Here is a 15,193-nt window from a genome sequence, read left to right on the forward strand (position 1 = left end):
AAAAATGAATTAGGCCTAACCCTAAGTTAGTCAATTTTTGACCAAATTGACCATTTCAAATTCCCCATCCATTCCTTAACCATATGGTCAACATTGGACCATATGGCCAATCATATGGTCAAATGATCAACCTTAGACCACTATGGTCAAGCCATGGATCAAATGGTCAACAAATGGTCATATGGTCAACTTTTCATTCTTCTAATTAATTAATTAATTAATTTAGGACCCATTAGGCTTAGATTTTTGAACCCCAAAGCTTAAGTCCAAGACCTTAACCCTAAATTTAAAACCCATGAGTCAAATCGATGGCCCAAGCCCATGAGCCAAGCCCATGGCCCAATATTAAATAGGTCATCCATAACCCTAAACAACCCATCAACAATATAATATATGACCTGTATCTTAATAAATTCAAATAAAACCAAAACCAAAAATAAAAAAGAGAAAGGATACAAAAGCCACCACCCCCTTTATACACTTGGCCCCATAGTCCACTTAACCCATATCTCTTAATACTTGGCTCAAGATAGACCTCTGCCAAGCCCAACAAACCCCACCTAGGCTCTCCCCAATGTCTTCAAGCCATGAACTCTCTCTCTCCCCTACCATTGGAGCTTTCAAAGTCAAAGCTTTCAAAGATAGGAATTGCCACTCGAACTTCTCTCCATGCCTCTGCAAACCCTCTGAAAAGTCACAAGTATCTCATCAGGCCAATTTTGGCCACTTCTATGCCATCCTATGGCCATTAAATGGAGGAACCCCACAGTCATAGGAGAGATGAAAGCACTTCTTACTGTCTTTCAACCCTTAGAATCTCAACACAAAAAGCATTAAAACCACCCTCCTTTCAGCCCACCAACCCCAATAAGAAACCCTAAATTTGCCTTTGAAAACTAAATAAAATTTGGGTGTGACATAAAACTTACAAAAACTTCAAACTAACTTTTTCAAAAGCTTCCCTAAGCTCCACGAAGACAATCCCAATCAAAATTAAGTGTCCACGAGCCCTCTATGGTTTTGAAACAGATTTCATACCCATAGAGATGTGCACGTTGAGAAGTTCATTCTCTTGGTAATGAGGTTTATTTTAGGAAACTTCAAGGACTTTGAAGTAACCAAATCATGCTCTTGAGTTTATAATCATTGTGTCGAGATGATTTCAATAGTTATGTGTGTTTTACCATCTTGAAACCAACCTAGAAGAGATGAATATGTTTTACGTGTGATTTTTTTTCCATTGCATGGGTTAGGCTTTGCATTTCAAAAAAATGATGAGTAAATGTACATGTTTTTATGCGCTTACATTTTAAATTGTAAGTTAGTATATTTTATTGACATGAATATGTGTTGTTGTTTCTGTTGCTTGTAAGTTTACACACTCAATCATAAATCATTCCATAATAGCAGTAACGTAATATTTGCATCTCTTTGTGGTCTTCTTCATCTTAGGATGGTTATTTTTTTATTTACTTCATCTTGTTTGACATATTATTAGTTCTTCATTAGTACATATTAGTGTGAAAACTAATCAATCACTTTATCATATAGTTTCTCTCTCTATTAACATTGCATCCTATAAAGGCTAAATATGAAAATCTTATAAGATCAAAAGAATTATTATTAAGATACTAAATATTAAATGTATTTATCACATATGCATTATTATTTATTTCTTATCTGAGTGCATTTATTTTCCTAGCTCTTAAAATGAGTCTCTAATAATCTATAATTTATATTGACTAGTTACACAGTTCCACTTTCCATCGAGGTGCTCCTCTTTATCCTTCAGTTCTAAATCTTAATAATAAATTCCAAATCATTTATTTAGAATTACATTGGGAACTGTATATGCATCAAGTTATTTTTCCTGGAAAAATCCCCTCCACAGAAGAAACATTCTATGTTGCTACAATGTAATCCTCCAATCTCCACAGCTGCTTCCATTTCCCTAACTATCTTCTCTTGTGTTTTCGCTCCCTTCATGCTCCAGAATTACAATCATTTACATCTCAAACCAATACAAACAAAAATATAATTTTCGACATTCCTACCACATTCAAAACATCTCATGCATCTCCTGCCAAAGCTCTCATATCAACCCCACAACAACATTCGATACGTGTAAAGTTTTCAAAACAACCCATACAGCCCTTGCCAATGGTTTCAAATGCTCAGTATTGACACAATGACATTTAATATTAGATTTTATTAATTTGACTCTTATGTGAACTCTTACCTTCTATTTGTCAAAACCCAACAAATTTGATTATTAAAACAAAAATAACATTTAATAGGTTTACAATAAAGAAAAACTTACCAACTAAACTACATGAAATTATTACATATCTTGATATTAAAATACAGATGCAGCAAAAATGCGCTTCTAACTGAATGTACCTCTGAGAAAAACATCTCATCTCACTCCTTGGAAACTTTTAATAGTTCATGGAATGCCTCTTGAGGTATATCAACAGAGCCCACCCGCTTCATGCGCTTCTTTCCTTCCTTCTGTTTTTCTAAAAGCTTCCTCTTTCTGGTAACATCACCACCATAGCATTTTGCCAAAACGTTCTTTCTCATGGCTGAGATGCTGCAAATAAGAATTTAATCAGAAAGTGATAGTGGGTGGCATCTTTACACTTGAGTTACCGAGAGGTTAGGTTTCAAGATTAACAAATCACAATGAAGATAACTGTGCGCTTTCTGCTTTATGTAGCAAATAAAAACAGCACAGGCACAGCCTGCTATTAGAGGTTTACAGAACCATAGACTACAAATATGTATCTTTTTTATAAATGTAGCAGAAGAACTATAATATATGTAACTGTGCGTGCGCACGCGAGACATAGAGAGAGAGAGAGGAGAGAGAGAGAGAGAGAGAGTTGGTGGCCAATCGAGAATGATAGGAACCATCACTCTATCCCATATAAATTTTAAAGTTAAATGCTTGGGCATTCGAAAACAAAGATTTTAAACAAGAAGTTGAGCAATAAGCTATAATTTAACTGAAGATGAAAAAAATTTGTGCTTCATGATGTGACCAAATATAGTTTTACGCTTTCTCAGTAAATGATATAAAAATACCTTAAATTATTTGATTAAAAATAGGAATTCATAAAAACTAGAATAGACATATTACGTCTCACGGGCGATGACCCTTGAACCAATTGCAGCTTGTATTGTGATCTCAAACATCTGCCTGCAAAGAGTAGCATGAACAAAAATTAAGCACAAAAAAATTACATGATAATACATAATAAAAGGAGTAAAGAGTAAAATGATCACCTGTCAATGAATTTCTTTAACTTCTCCACCAGTTCACGCCCAACTCTTTGTGCTTTCAGGCTATGAACAATAGTTGCCATTGCATCTACAGCTTGGCCATTCAAGAGGATATCAAGTTTAACTAAATCAGATTTTTGATACCTGAAACCCATAGTCATAACACAACATTATTGCATTCCATATAACTTGTGATACAAGAGAATAACAGCTAACCAGCATGAAGCCGAGACATAGAATTCATAAATGCAAAAGTGTAAACATTCATAGGAACTGATTAGTCTGCATTTTTGGGGACAGACATTTGAAAAAAGGGCACCCACTTCCTGGCATTCCTATAAGAATTTTCGTTGTAGTCTAAGGGTCTATTTGGGGCAGTTGTAGATATTAGTAAATGTAGTTGTAAAGTTATTATTGGAACATAATTTTTTTTTGAAGTTGTAATGAGTATTATAAATATTTTCTTTTTATAATATGTCTGACAACAATTTCTGATAGTTACTACACATTAGAAGATCTGATTTTATTAAGTAGCTTCCCTTCATAAAAAATTCTCAAAAGTAATAAGAAAATAAAAGTGTGGCTGTGGTCTGAAAAGGCAAAATAGAGAAAAAGGCTATCTCAAACAAGACCTAAATATCCTTTTATAAATCACCAGATAAAGCTCCACAGCTTTTAACTTACCCTAAAAATCCTTTTATACATCACAAAATAAACCTCCTCATCTTTCAAATTCTTCTTTCATGTTCCTTCCACTGACAATACCAACCACAACTATTAGCTTACCAATCAATTCAAAAAAACTATAATCAACTTCAGTTGTGAATATTTCTTAAATAGGCTCTTGCAACATCCCAGTAGTCATTCAACATTATGGGAATACCTACCAGCAAGAGATAACTCACAAAACTCTTTTCCACACTTCCTAGTTTATTGATGAGAAGCATGCAGCTTCCAGGTTTTTGCGTCTTCTTGCCTGAATGAGGGACTTTCGCAACGTGCAAATTTTGTGATTTGCACGAGTGTGTGCGGTAAGGGTCTTCACAGAGTGCGGCTTTTGGATGAGTGGGTCTTCTTTTTGGTTTTTATTGTGTGCAATGGGCTCAAGAAGGTGAATTTGTCCATCATCTTACATAGACGAGGGAGTATTGATAAAGAGAATCTTAGAAGAGAATAGTTGTACAATAAACACGAGCAAGCAACAAATAACATAGATAATGAGCACAGGGACCATGAATGTAGCATGCACAATGTTGATAGCAAGGGAAGTGGTTGTTGGCAAACAAGGAGAAAAGATGGCAGTTATAAACGACTTCCTCAACACGATATTAGGAGAGTTCTACTTTTGCTGTGTTAAAAAAATTTTGAAATTTCACAAACAAAAAAATAATACTTTAGGAGTAGTTTGGAATCATTTTTATTTTTTTTATTTTTAGCTTTTATTTTATTTTGTTTATATTTTGATTTAAATTAGTTGAAATAGTTATTTTTAAAAATACTCCAAACATCATTTAGAATTTTGAGTGTTTTTAAAACTAAGTTGATTTCTTTTTAAAATAAAATATAAAAAAGATGTTTATATCAAAAAAATAAGGGAAAAAAAAACAAAAGTGATACCAAATGGGGCTTAAAAATTTTTGGAACTTAAAAGTAGCACGCAACATGCATATTGCATCTTCTGTTTCATTATAATGCACTCTTAATGACCCAAGTAAATGAAAATTGCATAAAAGGTACTAAAAGGTAAAAGAAACTCATCCAATGATATCCAATAAAGACCTCAATGGTATACACTTTTTTTTTTTTTTTTTGCATAAACAAAAACATGGTAGCAACCAACAATACAATCATGTTTGTATGACACATGATACTAAATAATTAAGTTTTAGGCTCTTAGGGCTTAAAAATAATTTGAATATGGGCTTTTTAAATTTAAGCTCTTAGGGTTTTAAAAAGTTTGGAATTTTTAGGATTTTGGGCTTTGAAATTTAGGCTCTTCCATTTTAAAAGTCTTTGAAATTTTGGCTTTTAAAATTCATATTTAACATCTTAAGGATTAAAAATAATTAAAATATGTCGATTTTGAAATTTGAACACTCGCTACCATATTCGCATACAACTGTTAGTGAATAGAATTTGAATCTATTAAAACCCAAAATGAAACCTTATACGCATTCCAAAATCTAATGTTCACTTAAAATTTCAAAATTTTGAATGTAATTCATGAACTTTAAGATAATGTATAATTTAAATGCAATTCCTTGGGATTTAAGCAAGCACATTACAATTTCTCAAATAGTTATGTGAGTGCTTTCGAGTTATTTAAATGTATTAGGAAGCATGCAAGTTCATCATGTGATGCTTTGAAAAAATGTCGAGTATTTTTTTAAATATTCAAGTATATGAAATTTAAAATACCCGCATGGGCTCCAGTTAAAATTCTAAATATTTTAACAAATGGATTAGGAATGCTTCACGGGTTTTGAATAAAATTCACTTTGATCAATTACTTTTTTTGAAAATTTGTCAATCAAACCGCTCTGTTTATAGAACACAGTTGTAAGTCTCACTCAACTAGCCCGATCATCCTCCTTTTTAAGGATTGGAGTTGACAAGTTTAGTAAATTTCAATAATATTTTAATCACATATATAAAATTTGCAAGTTTAAATCATAGTCTGATCATCCTCATCGGAACTAGCATCGACAAAACTAATATTCTAAAAATATTAGACAAATAATTCAAGTGAATCTTAAACAATAAAGTTCTAAATGTCAAATCCCCGATCATAGTCATATTGATTGATTTTTTTTTAATCAATTTTTCAAAGTAACCAACCCAGATACTCAAATGAATCACTTAAAAAACTTAAAACAAATTTTATCCACCTTCTGCAACAGTTTGTCAGAAATGACAAACTTTTTATTAATTTCAGCTCACAAAGAGCGAATTTTACATTGAGTGTATCACTTTTATACTCAAAGTAATTTCATACAAAGGCATGACCCGAGTTTTTTGTCTACATGGTTTGGCCTAAAGGCTCCACAAAACAAAACGCTTATGATAGAACCCTCTAATCAGGTGATTTTCGCCAAATAACACCATTATGTTACGGTCACAACCACGGCCTATATGTTTCTTAAAAGCTTTCCACCCTTTTGAGTTGTGAACCATAAGACACATTTGATTGGCACAAAGTTTTTTGTCAACTAAGGTAGACTTAAATTTGTCCCCTTTGACAAAAATCCACTATAAATCTACAAAAATTCCTTTGACGGCGCAACCCATAATTGCAGATAATGAACTTTTAGTCGAGTTCGGTCAACAACCTCCTCTGACGGGATCATGACAATCAGGAATGATGGAACCATAAGATCTTGATCAAGTTTGTCATTAATTTCCCCACCATTTTCTTTAAGGTTAATGTGATAAATTTTATTGTCTAAAACCCTAAATTTGCGGCAACTATATGCTAAATATTTAGTACTTAATGACTAGCCTTAATTCAAAGTGTTATCTTGTTATCAGGAGCAAGCAACTATAGAGGCTTTCGCCTATGGGAGACCTCAAAACCTATATCAAAATTTCTTCGCAAAGTGAGGGTGAAATCTCTAGGTAGTATCTTATATACAATCCAGTTTATCTTCTACAATTTGATCATACAAAGCCCTCAACAAAGCAGAGACTCTGGGATGTCGAATCTTTCGAAGCCCGCAATAACCTATTAGTGGTTTGGTTAATAAAAATGTTGCTTCGCTCTGCGCTTAGTGCATTAAAGCAAAAAGAAAGCCTTTCGTATTACATTGCGCTGCACTTTGATAACACTGACTTAAAGCTACTTATAAGCACCAAGCAAAGAAAAGAAAATCTTATGCCAAAATGTTTCATTTATTAATGGCAACTACAAAGCATTTTAAGTCATGTTCATAATCACATGACTCTTGGGCTAAAATTTTTAAGAGGAAAAAAGTGGAAGGAAAAATATAAGGAACAGGGAATTGGTGGGCATGTAAAAAAGAATTCCAAACACTTTTCTAATTCTTCTTACATTCAAAAACATAACCAAGCCAAACATGTATGTCCATAGGTGGAAAATAAAAATGCAAAAAAAACAATAAAAATACAAATTACATTTAAAATATTTAAAATTTGGGACTCTATATTAAGATTTTAATTGCGCTCTTAAGAATTTTTTGTCCTAGATCGTGTATTTATAATTTTAATTAGGTTTTTAGCTCAATTATCTTAGTACACATGATGTCCTGCATCACCAAGCTGTTCAAAAATATTTATTAAATATTTTGAATATTTAAAAAAATATTCAATTTTGTTCAATTAGTTGATTAAAAAATCATGCACAAACTCTAAGTTAAGCGGTGAGTAGTTGAGTGTATTGCTTCCTTTGTAGCCATAATCATTAGCATCTACCAAGCACCCAAATCTCTCGTGTTCTTGATGCATCACAAAAGTTCTGCCTAACAAAACTACCGATCACATTATTTAGCAAATTGACTAACCATGGTTGCGTAAATCCAACCAGACATCTGGATTATCATATTATCATCCAACTTCAAAATTTAAATAAAAAAATAATTAACAATTATGTATCATAGTTATTAATACTTCAGAAAAGGGAAAAAATTAATTTAACTGGTCATTCAATCACAATAAAAAAGATAAATCTACAACTTATTTGTTGATATCATTGAAATGCTATGGCCCCATTCTATCACTTCGTATCACGTAATGGAGCATTCTGGCTCAATGCTTTCTCCAAGCAAATTGAGCTTAAATAGCAGCAGCGTCAACTCTATACAGACAAGGTTATCAAAGAATGTGGGATGAGAAGCTTCTTCTTCCTCACATTGATTTAGTAGTTTGTAAATTTGATGAACCTTTTCCGTTACAAAATATCATTGTAAAATTTAAGAGGAATTGCATGGTACAGCATCAATATTATTGTATGTATTTTATGAAGCTATAATAAAATGTTGGTTTTTTTTTCTCTTTTGGTTTGCACTAGAAATTCCATCTTCCACAAACTAAATAACTTAGTATCATATGTTAAAGAGAAACAGCACTGTACAAATATTAGTTGGACATATTAGTGACATACTCTGCATCTTCATAGTCAAAAGAAGCATATCCAGAGGTTATACTTTTCAATTCGTTGTAGAAATCAACAACAATTTCCCTCAGTGGAAGTTGATATTTCATGAGCGCCCTCTGACTGCATGACCAAAAAAGAACATCAACTTGGAGCATTGTTTATTTCAAGAAAAAGACCCATTGTATGGGCGAGAGGCACCTGTCAATAAATGAATATTCAAGCTGATCTCCTCTCCTTTCTGAGCATAGTGTAATGACAGGTCCTATGTATCTGAAAGTACATTTGGTAACACTGAATGATCGAATACTGATTTTACTTTCAGGTAGACTGCTATGGAAAAAAGTTAAGGAAATACCATACATAAAAGAACAACGAACTTACTCACTAGGAATGATTATAGTTGCAATGACTGATGGTTCCCAACATGCAGTAACACTCTTCCCAGGGTTTGCAGCTAATGCAGCAGGATTCTGAACCTGCACCTTACTAAACACACAAAAGTATCAAATTCAATCTATTCAACGTCAAGTACACTGTTCATTATGGTACTGTCATACCTCCCATCTGAATACTCAAAAATATATGGCACAGTTGGTATGGTAGATAACACTTTTGCACCATATTCCTGCACGATATTGATATAAATATTACAATTTAGTACAAAGAAAGATTTGCTGCCGTCAGATCTGCTGTGTCTATTTCAACTCAAAACAGAAACACAAAGGAACGAACAGGTGCCCACACACCCAGAACACATAAATAAGTTGTAACAACAACAGCTAATACTAAAACCAAATAAATATGGAAGAAAAAAAAGAGGGAAGGAGTCTATATACTTGCTCAAGCCGTTGATGAAAGACATCCATATGAAGTAAACCCAGGAAGCCACATCTGTTATTGTAATAAACAGGCATATACTATAAAATTGGTATCGATTGGTAGTAAAATAAAATAATGAAGATAATGAAATTGAAAAAAATCTAAGATTAATATCTCATGCCGGGAAAGATCTGTTGAAGCCACTAGAGGTATCTATACCTGAATCCCATGCCAAGTGCTGTACTAGTCTCTTTGGTCACAGAAACACTAGCATCATTGCAAATCAATCTCTCTATTGCATGGTTGAGAGCATCAAAATCTGATCCATCAGCTGGATAAAGGCCAGAGAAAACCATGTGTTTTGCAGGCTTGAAACCTGAATGATCATAAAACATATTATTCGCAATCATAAAAGAGAGATCTTTTATGAGATTAGCCAAGCATGAGATTAATAATGAGCTAATATTGCCAGGCAAGGTAACATATAGATTATTTTAGCATGAAGGTGCATTTGAAAACTCAAAGCAAGATCACAAGAAATAATCTTTACATGATTTGCAGTGAAAAGGAGGGAATATGAAAAAATACCAGGAAGGGGCAATACAATGCTTTTGGCTAGATGAAGTGTATCACCAATACGTGCCTCTTTTGTTGAGCGCATTCCACTAACAATATAGCCAACTTGACCAGTAAAAAGAACTCCAGTTGGGGTAAGTTCAGGATGCATGATTCCAATATCAGAAACCTCATAAGCTTGACCGGTTGCTGAAGAGGCAATTTTATCACCTTTATGAAGAGCCCCGTCAACAACAGCAACATGGCATATTACTCCTTTATATTCGTCATAATAAGAATCTAATAGAAGCATCCTTAAAGGTGAATCACACTTCCCGGGAGGAGAAGGTATGCGGTCTATCACAGCAGGTAGGACATGCTCAAGACCCTGGCCTGTTTTAGCAGAAGTTAGAAGAGCATGATTTGAATCCAGATCAAATAAGGAACTCAGCTGAGCCTTTACACGATCTGGATTTGCAGTAGGCTGATCAATCTTGTTTATAACAGGGATAATTGCCAAGTTAGATTCAAAAGCAAGATAAAAGTTGGCTACTGTTTGAGCTTGGACACCTTGCGCAGCGTCAACCACTAGTAAAACACCCTGGCAAGCTGCAAGTGATCTAGATACCTCGTAGCTAAAATCAACATGACCAGGAGTGTCGATAAGATTCAACAGATATTTTGGTGCATCTTCTATTTCAGTCACCTCATCCTTCTGATGTTTATGCCTAAAGAACATTGTAGCTGTCTGAGCTTTGACCGTAATACCCCTTTCTCGTTCAACCTGTGAACATATGATGTGGATTCATATAAGCTTGTAGCAGAGGGTCCACTATAAGAAACAAAAATTGTGCACCCATATGCACACAAACATGGAAATTATAGGTCGCATTTTCATTAGAAAGTTGGTGACCCAAGAAATATGACTGCCATTTACCAACCACATATATCATCTACCAGTCTACATGTCACGAGTGTTAGGCTGGCTTAAAGATAAAACTATGACAACCAGAAGCATGGTATTTTTCCTTATGTTCCCTTTATTTCCTTTTTTAGCGTCTTTCTCCTATCACAGTTGAAGAAGTTGCTTTTATTTGTGTTTGGTTTGCCCAACAACCTAAAAGAATTCTTCTGGGCCAATAAAGCTATTCAATTTCAAAGCAGACACCACTTGGCTTCTCCTATCACAAAATATGAATTTTGCAGCTCTTGCCTATCTGAAAATCCATAATTGTCATTAGATATTCAACAGAATTACGCGTGTATATATTACAGAAAAAAGTCCTAATTCCTCCTCAGTTTTAATACCATACACTGCACTGCACACTTGCACAATGCAGTGGCTATCGCACTCCCACAGCTGAGTTCTTCTCAATTCCTTATCCCACGGCTGAACCTCCAACAGACTGGTTCTCCTGCAGACCGCAGCTCTACAGCTGTCAACTTCTATCCCAGGTGTTTGGTTCTTCAAATCACCATAAGAAGGTAGATCTCTTTACAGACTACCTCTCTGTGAACTGCATTTTCTCTGCAAATCATAGATATATCTCATGCATCTCAAATAACTACAGAGTATTCATACGTGAAAAATAAAGTGCAAAGTTTTTTTAGTTGTTTTTCGACCAAGCGAAGAAAAACTCTGTTTATCTTCATTCAAGCAAACGCATCAAACAATGATATGAGCAAAATTCATCTGTTTTTAACTGTTGGTTTTTGTTTTATAATTCTAGTAGTTTGGACCATGTCTGTGATGATAGCCTAAAATCTACAAAGGGTATATTTTGATCAAGTAGTTTGGATGTGGTTATTTTAAATTTAGAAAAATAAAAGAATAAGTGATGGCTCATTATTTTGGAATTAATTGCAGTTATATTTTATTAACTATAACTATCCCTTAAATCTACAAATGAACGTAGAAGTTGTGAAATCTACCGTTTACTAGTTTTCTTGTTCCTATTTTTATGGTTTATGTAGATTTAACTTTGCTATGGATTTTGGTTGTTATTTACAATGTAGTTATTAGAAGTGGTGGCTTTCATTGTTCACAAGCCTGCATCGAGACATACGGTTCTTAAAAAAGAATTTAAAATAAAATTAATCAATGCAGGATTGCATGGGGGCTGTATTCAGCAAATTTTAAATCAGATATGACTACAGGTTTTGAGATATAATAAAAATTTAAATTTCAGAATTTTGCAACCCAACAGAACTATTTTCATTTCATTAACAGCTACTAGGCTAGGAATATGAAAAATCTATTATTTAAGAAAAAGCATGAAATTAGAGTGACTTTAGCCTTGAATTAAACTTTTCTTACAGGTTTCAACCTTGTAAGTACAAGATAATGTTTCACTCTTTTAAACGTGATACGTGTGCCACTTCCTGATTCAGACGAAAGTCATCATCTTATACCAAAGTGAGAAGCATAATTTTTCATTACTGGCTAGTTTAGTGCTGTTAATTTTCGTTAAAATTGATACAATTAAAATATAAATTTTGCAGGGAAAAAGTTTTATTTTACAGCTGATTTTATTTGTTTCCAAATTCCTATTTTACAGCCACGGTCCCATCTGACTTATATTTAGTGCAATAAGTCCACCGGCATCCATGGATTGGCTGATCCACAGGTGGTAGAACGAGAAACCAAGTATCCAGGGCCTGGAAAGCAAAGAACCCTTCATTCATAACTGACCTCTAGTGGGCATGCTTAGCAGCTTGTGTGTACGTTGTAAGATCGGGAGGGTGCTTGAGTTGCTGGAGGAGGTTGAGCTTGGTAACAGATTTCAGGTGACCGGTTTGGCTTCGGGTAACAATGTGGGGGGACCGAATGGGGTGCTCGGATGGTAGAGATGTTGGAAGAACGAGAGATTGGTTCGGTGGTGGAGGGAGTGATGTGTCGCATGGGCTTGAGGATGGTGATGGGGAGGGTACATTTGAGGGGACAAGAAGTAAAGAATTTGTTGTGGGTGAAGGATGTGGTACGAAGGTAGGCAAGGTAGACAGTGATTGGTATGGGAAGACATGCTCGTCAAAAGTTACATGGTGGGAAATAAATAGTTTTTCAGAAGTGAGTTGGTAGCACTTGTAGCCCTATGATTAGATGAGTACCAGAGAAATATACGTGTGGTTATAGCCATGGGTACACCGACATCCAAACACTTTGAGGTGGGAACAAGTAGGTTGATGATTGTAGAGAAGTTCGTAAAGAGATTTATGATTGATATTTTTAATTGGCATTCTATCAATGAGATATATTGTCGCGAGGAAGATGTCCACCCAGAGAGTAGAGGGGAGAGAGGCATCATGGAGATAAGTTTGTCTAGTTTCAATGAGATGCCTATGTTTGCGTTCCGCAACACCATTCTATTTGGGGGTGTGGGGAAACGAGAATTAATGAAAAATAACATTGTGTTATAAGAGTTTTGAAGTAAGCTACTTTAGTATTCACCCCCATTATCAGATTGAAGTATACAAACAGTAGTATTAAATTGAATGTGAAGCATTTTAATAAAGTAAATACATTTATGGGTAGATTCAGGTTTGTTTATCATGGAAAACACCCAACAAAAAAGCAAAAAATCATCAATAAGAAGTTGTTAATATTTATAGCCTTGAGTAGATGAAATTGGGGTTGGACCCCAAACATCAAACATCGAAATGTAATAAATGCAAAGCAGCATATGTATGTAAAGAAAGAAGAGAAAAAGGTATGTTATTGCTTTTATTGCAAGTGCAACTATTACATATAGAGGTTTGTGTTGCTATATGTAAGCTAGGTTGACTCTTGGAGACGAGCGTAAAAAACATTTGAATGTGGATGCCCAAGACGTTTCTACCAGAAGATGGACTTCTTTGTAGAGGTAACAAGAGCATGAATGGGATGCAAATGAGAGGTCATCAGATATAAGCCCTCAGTATTGATTCCTCGGAGTAAAGATAGCTTCGTCTTGTGATCAAAGATGGTAAAGACATTCAGATCAAAAACAATAGCAACATTGTTGTCATGAATTAATTTATGGACAGATAATAAATTGTGAGAAAGAGATGGAACATGCCATATTTGGGGTAGGAGAAACTTACGGTGTGATGTCGGAAGGATGCCATCACCCGGATGTGCTACCGGAACGGATTGTTTGATGCCCACCGTGACTTGTTCGGAACCTGTTGCCAAAGTAACAAGTTGTAGGTGATTGAGATCGGAGGTAAAATGTGTTGTAGCGCCGGAATCCAGAAGCCACGGTAAGGTGGGGCTTGCAAGGCTTGTTTAGTAGGTATGTACTCAAGATTAGAGTGGTTGTTGGCTTGATTTTTAATCTAGTAATCTATGAATACTCAATTTTCTATTGCATAAAAGCACACTACGCATCGTATTATTTAACCGGGTCACCTTATCCTTGAGTCATCCTGCATCACGAAGTTTTGAATAATTCTACTACAAAATTTTGAGCTTGTGATTACCTTCTTATTTTAAGATCTGCAGTCCTATGTGCTATTTTACATGATTGTATATGTTTATTAATACTCTGCTTGGTTAACATAGTAATGTGGATATGGTTCACGCCCAAAAATGATATGGTAGAAAATTACATTTATATGATGAATTATAGTTTTGTTCACTTGCTTGCACTTATAGATGGATAAAACAAGAAAAGTCGGTTCATCCTTTCGGTGCAATTTGGAGACCACATTAAAAAATTGCAGCATTTTTTTCATAGGGATTCATGGGAGATCAATCTAGAACTCATTCCTTATCAAGAATATTTTTGAGAGGACAAAATGGGAGATAGATAAGACTAAGAAAAAAAATTGGGGCCGATTATATGAGTGGAAGTTATGAAGTGAGCTAAAGTATTAGTCAACTTGACTAAGATGGGATACTAGAAAGAAAATAAAGATGAAATACGAGAATTGCTGAAGGGTATATTAGGTGATGCGTTTATAAGATGCATTTAGAGTCATATAAATCATACTTTTTTTATCTATTTTATTACTTTAACCATCAGGTTATTTCAATAACTAATACTTTCAAAATAATGAAATTTGCCTAGAGCAAAAGGAAAAACTCATAAATATGCTTGGTAAATAGTGCCAAAAAAGACTTGGCTTTGGACTAATCTAGGAGTGCTTGCAAGTGTGTGTGTGTGTGTGCAAGCACTTCAAGAACAAATCCATGAAAATACTCTTCCCATCCCGTCACTATCTATTTTCGCGAAGGAAGTTGGAGTGCAAAAAAGAACTGCGACTTCTGCTCTCATGTACTACCATTTTTATTGGAAACAACGGAAAGAAAACAGAAGGAAATGAAAAAAGAAAAAGAAGGAAGAAACATAAAAGACGGAAAATTTTGAGGGGAGAAATAGTTATTTTGAGGTAAGATTTAGGTTTAGATATTGTTTCTTAAGTAATATATATATATATATATAT

General features: G+C 34.4%; 1 protein-coding gene across 2 annotated transcripts in view; it reads right to left on the reverse strand.

Annotated features, from left to right (window-relative positions):
• Positions 1-2,239: 2,239 nt before the first annotated feature.
• Positions 2,240-15,193, reverse strand: part of LOC110035499 (translation factor GUF1 homolog, mitochondrial) — a 29,324-nt gene continuing 16,370 nt past the window's right edge. Inside the window, exons 2-11 of one of the 2 annotated variants that reach the window (XM_020739726.1) lie at positions 9,803-10,553; positions 9,434-9,590; positions 9,232-9,286; positions 8,953-9,020; positions 8,777-8,881; positions 8,594-8,665; positions 8,402-8,515; positions 3,289-3,429; positions 3,143-3,202; positions 2,240-2,593 (exon numbers count right to left, since the gene is read on the reverse strand). In XM_020739726.1, the coding sequence (XP_020595385.1) occupies positions 2,422-2,593; positions 3,143-3,202; positions 3,289-3,429; positions 8,402-8,515; positions 8,594-8,665; positions 8,777-8,881; positions 8,953-9,020; positions 9,232-9,286; positions 9,434-9,590; positions 9,803-10,553 (1,695 nt within the window). In that variant the 3' untranslated portion in view covers positions 2,240-2,421. Of the gene's footprint in view, positions 2,594-3,142; positions 3,203-3,288; positions 3,430-8,401; positions 8,516-8,593; positions 8,666-8,776; positions 8,882-8,952; positions 9,021-9,231; positions 9,287-9,433; positions 9,591-9,802; positions 11,298-15,193 lie in introns of both variants that reach the window. The other variant, XM_020739727.1, reaches the window with a different exon arrangement.

The sequence above is a fragment of the Phalaenopsis equestris genome, unplaced genomic scaffold, assembly GCF_001263595.1.
Source record: "Phalaenopsis equestris unplaced genomic scaffold, ASM126359v1 Scaffold197876, whole genome shotgun sequence".
NCBI classification, from domain to species: Eukaryota; Viridiplantae; Streptophyta; class Magnoliopsida; order Asparagales; family Orchidaceae; genus Phalaenopsis; species Phalaenopsis equestris.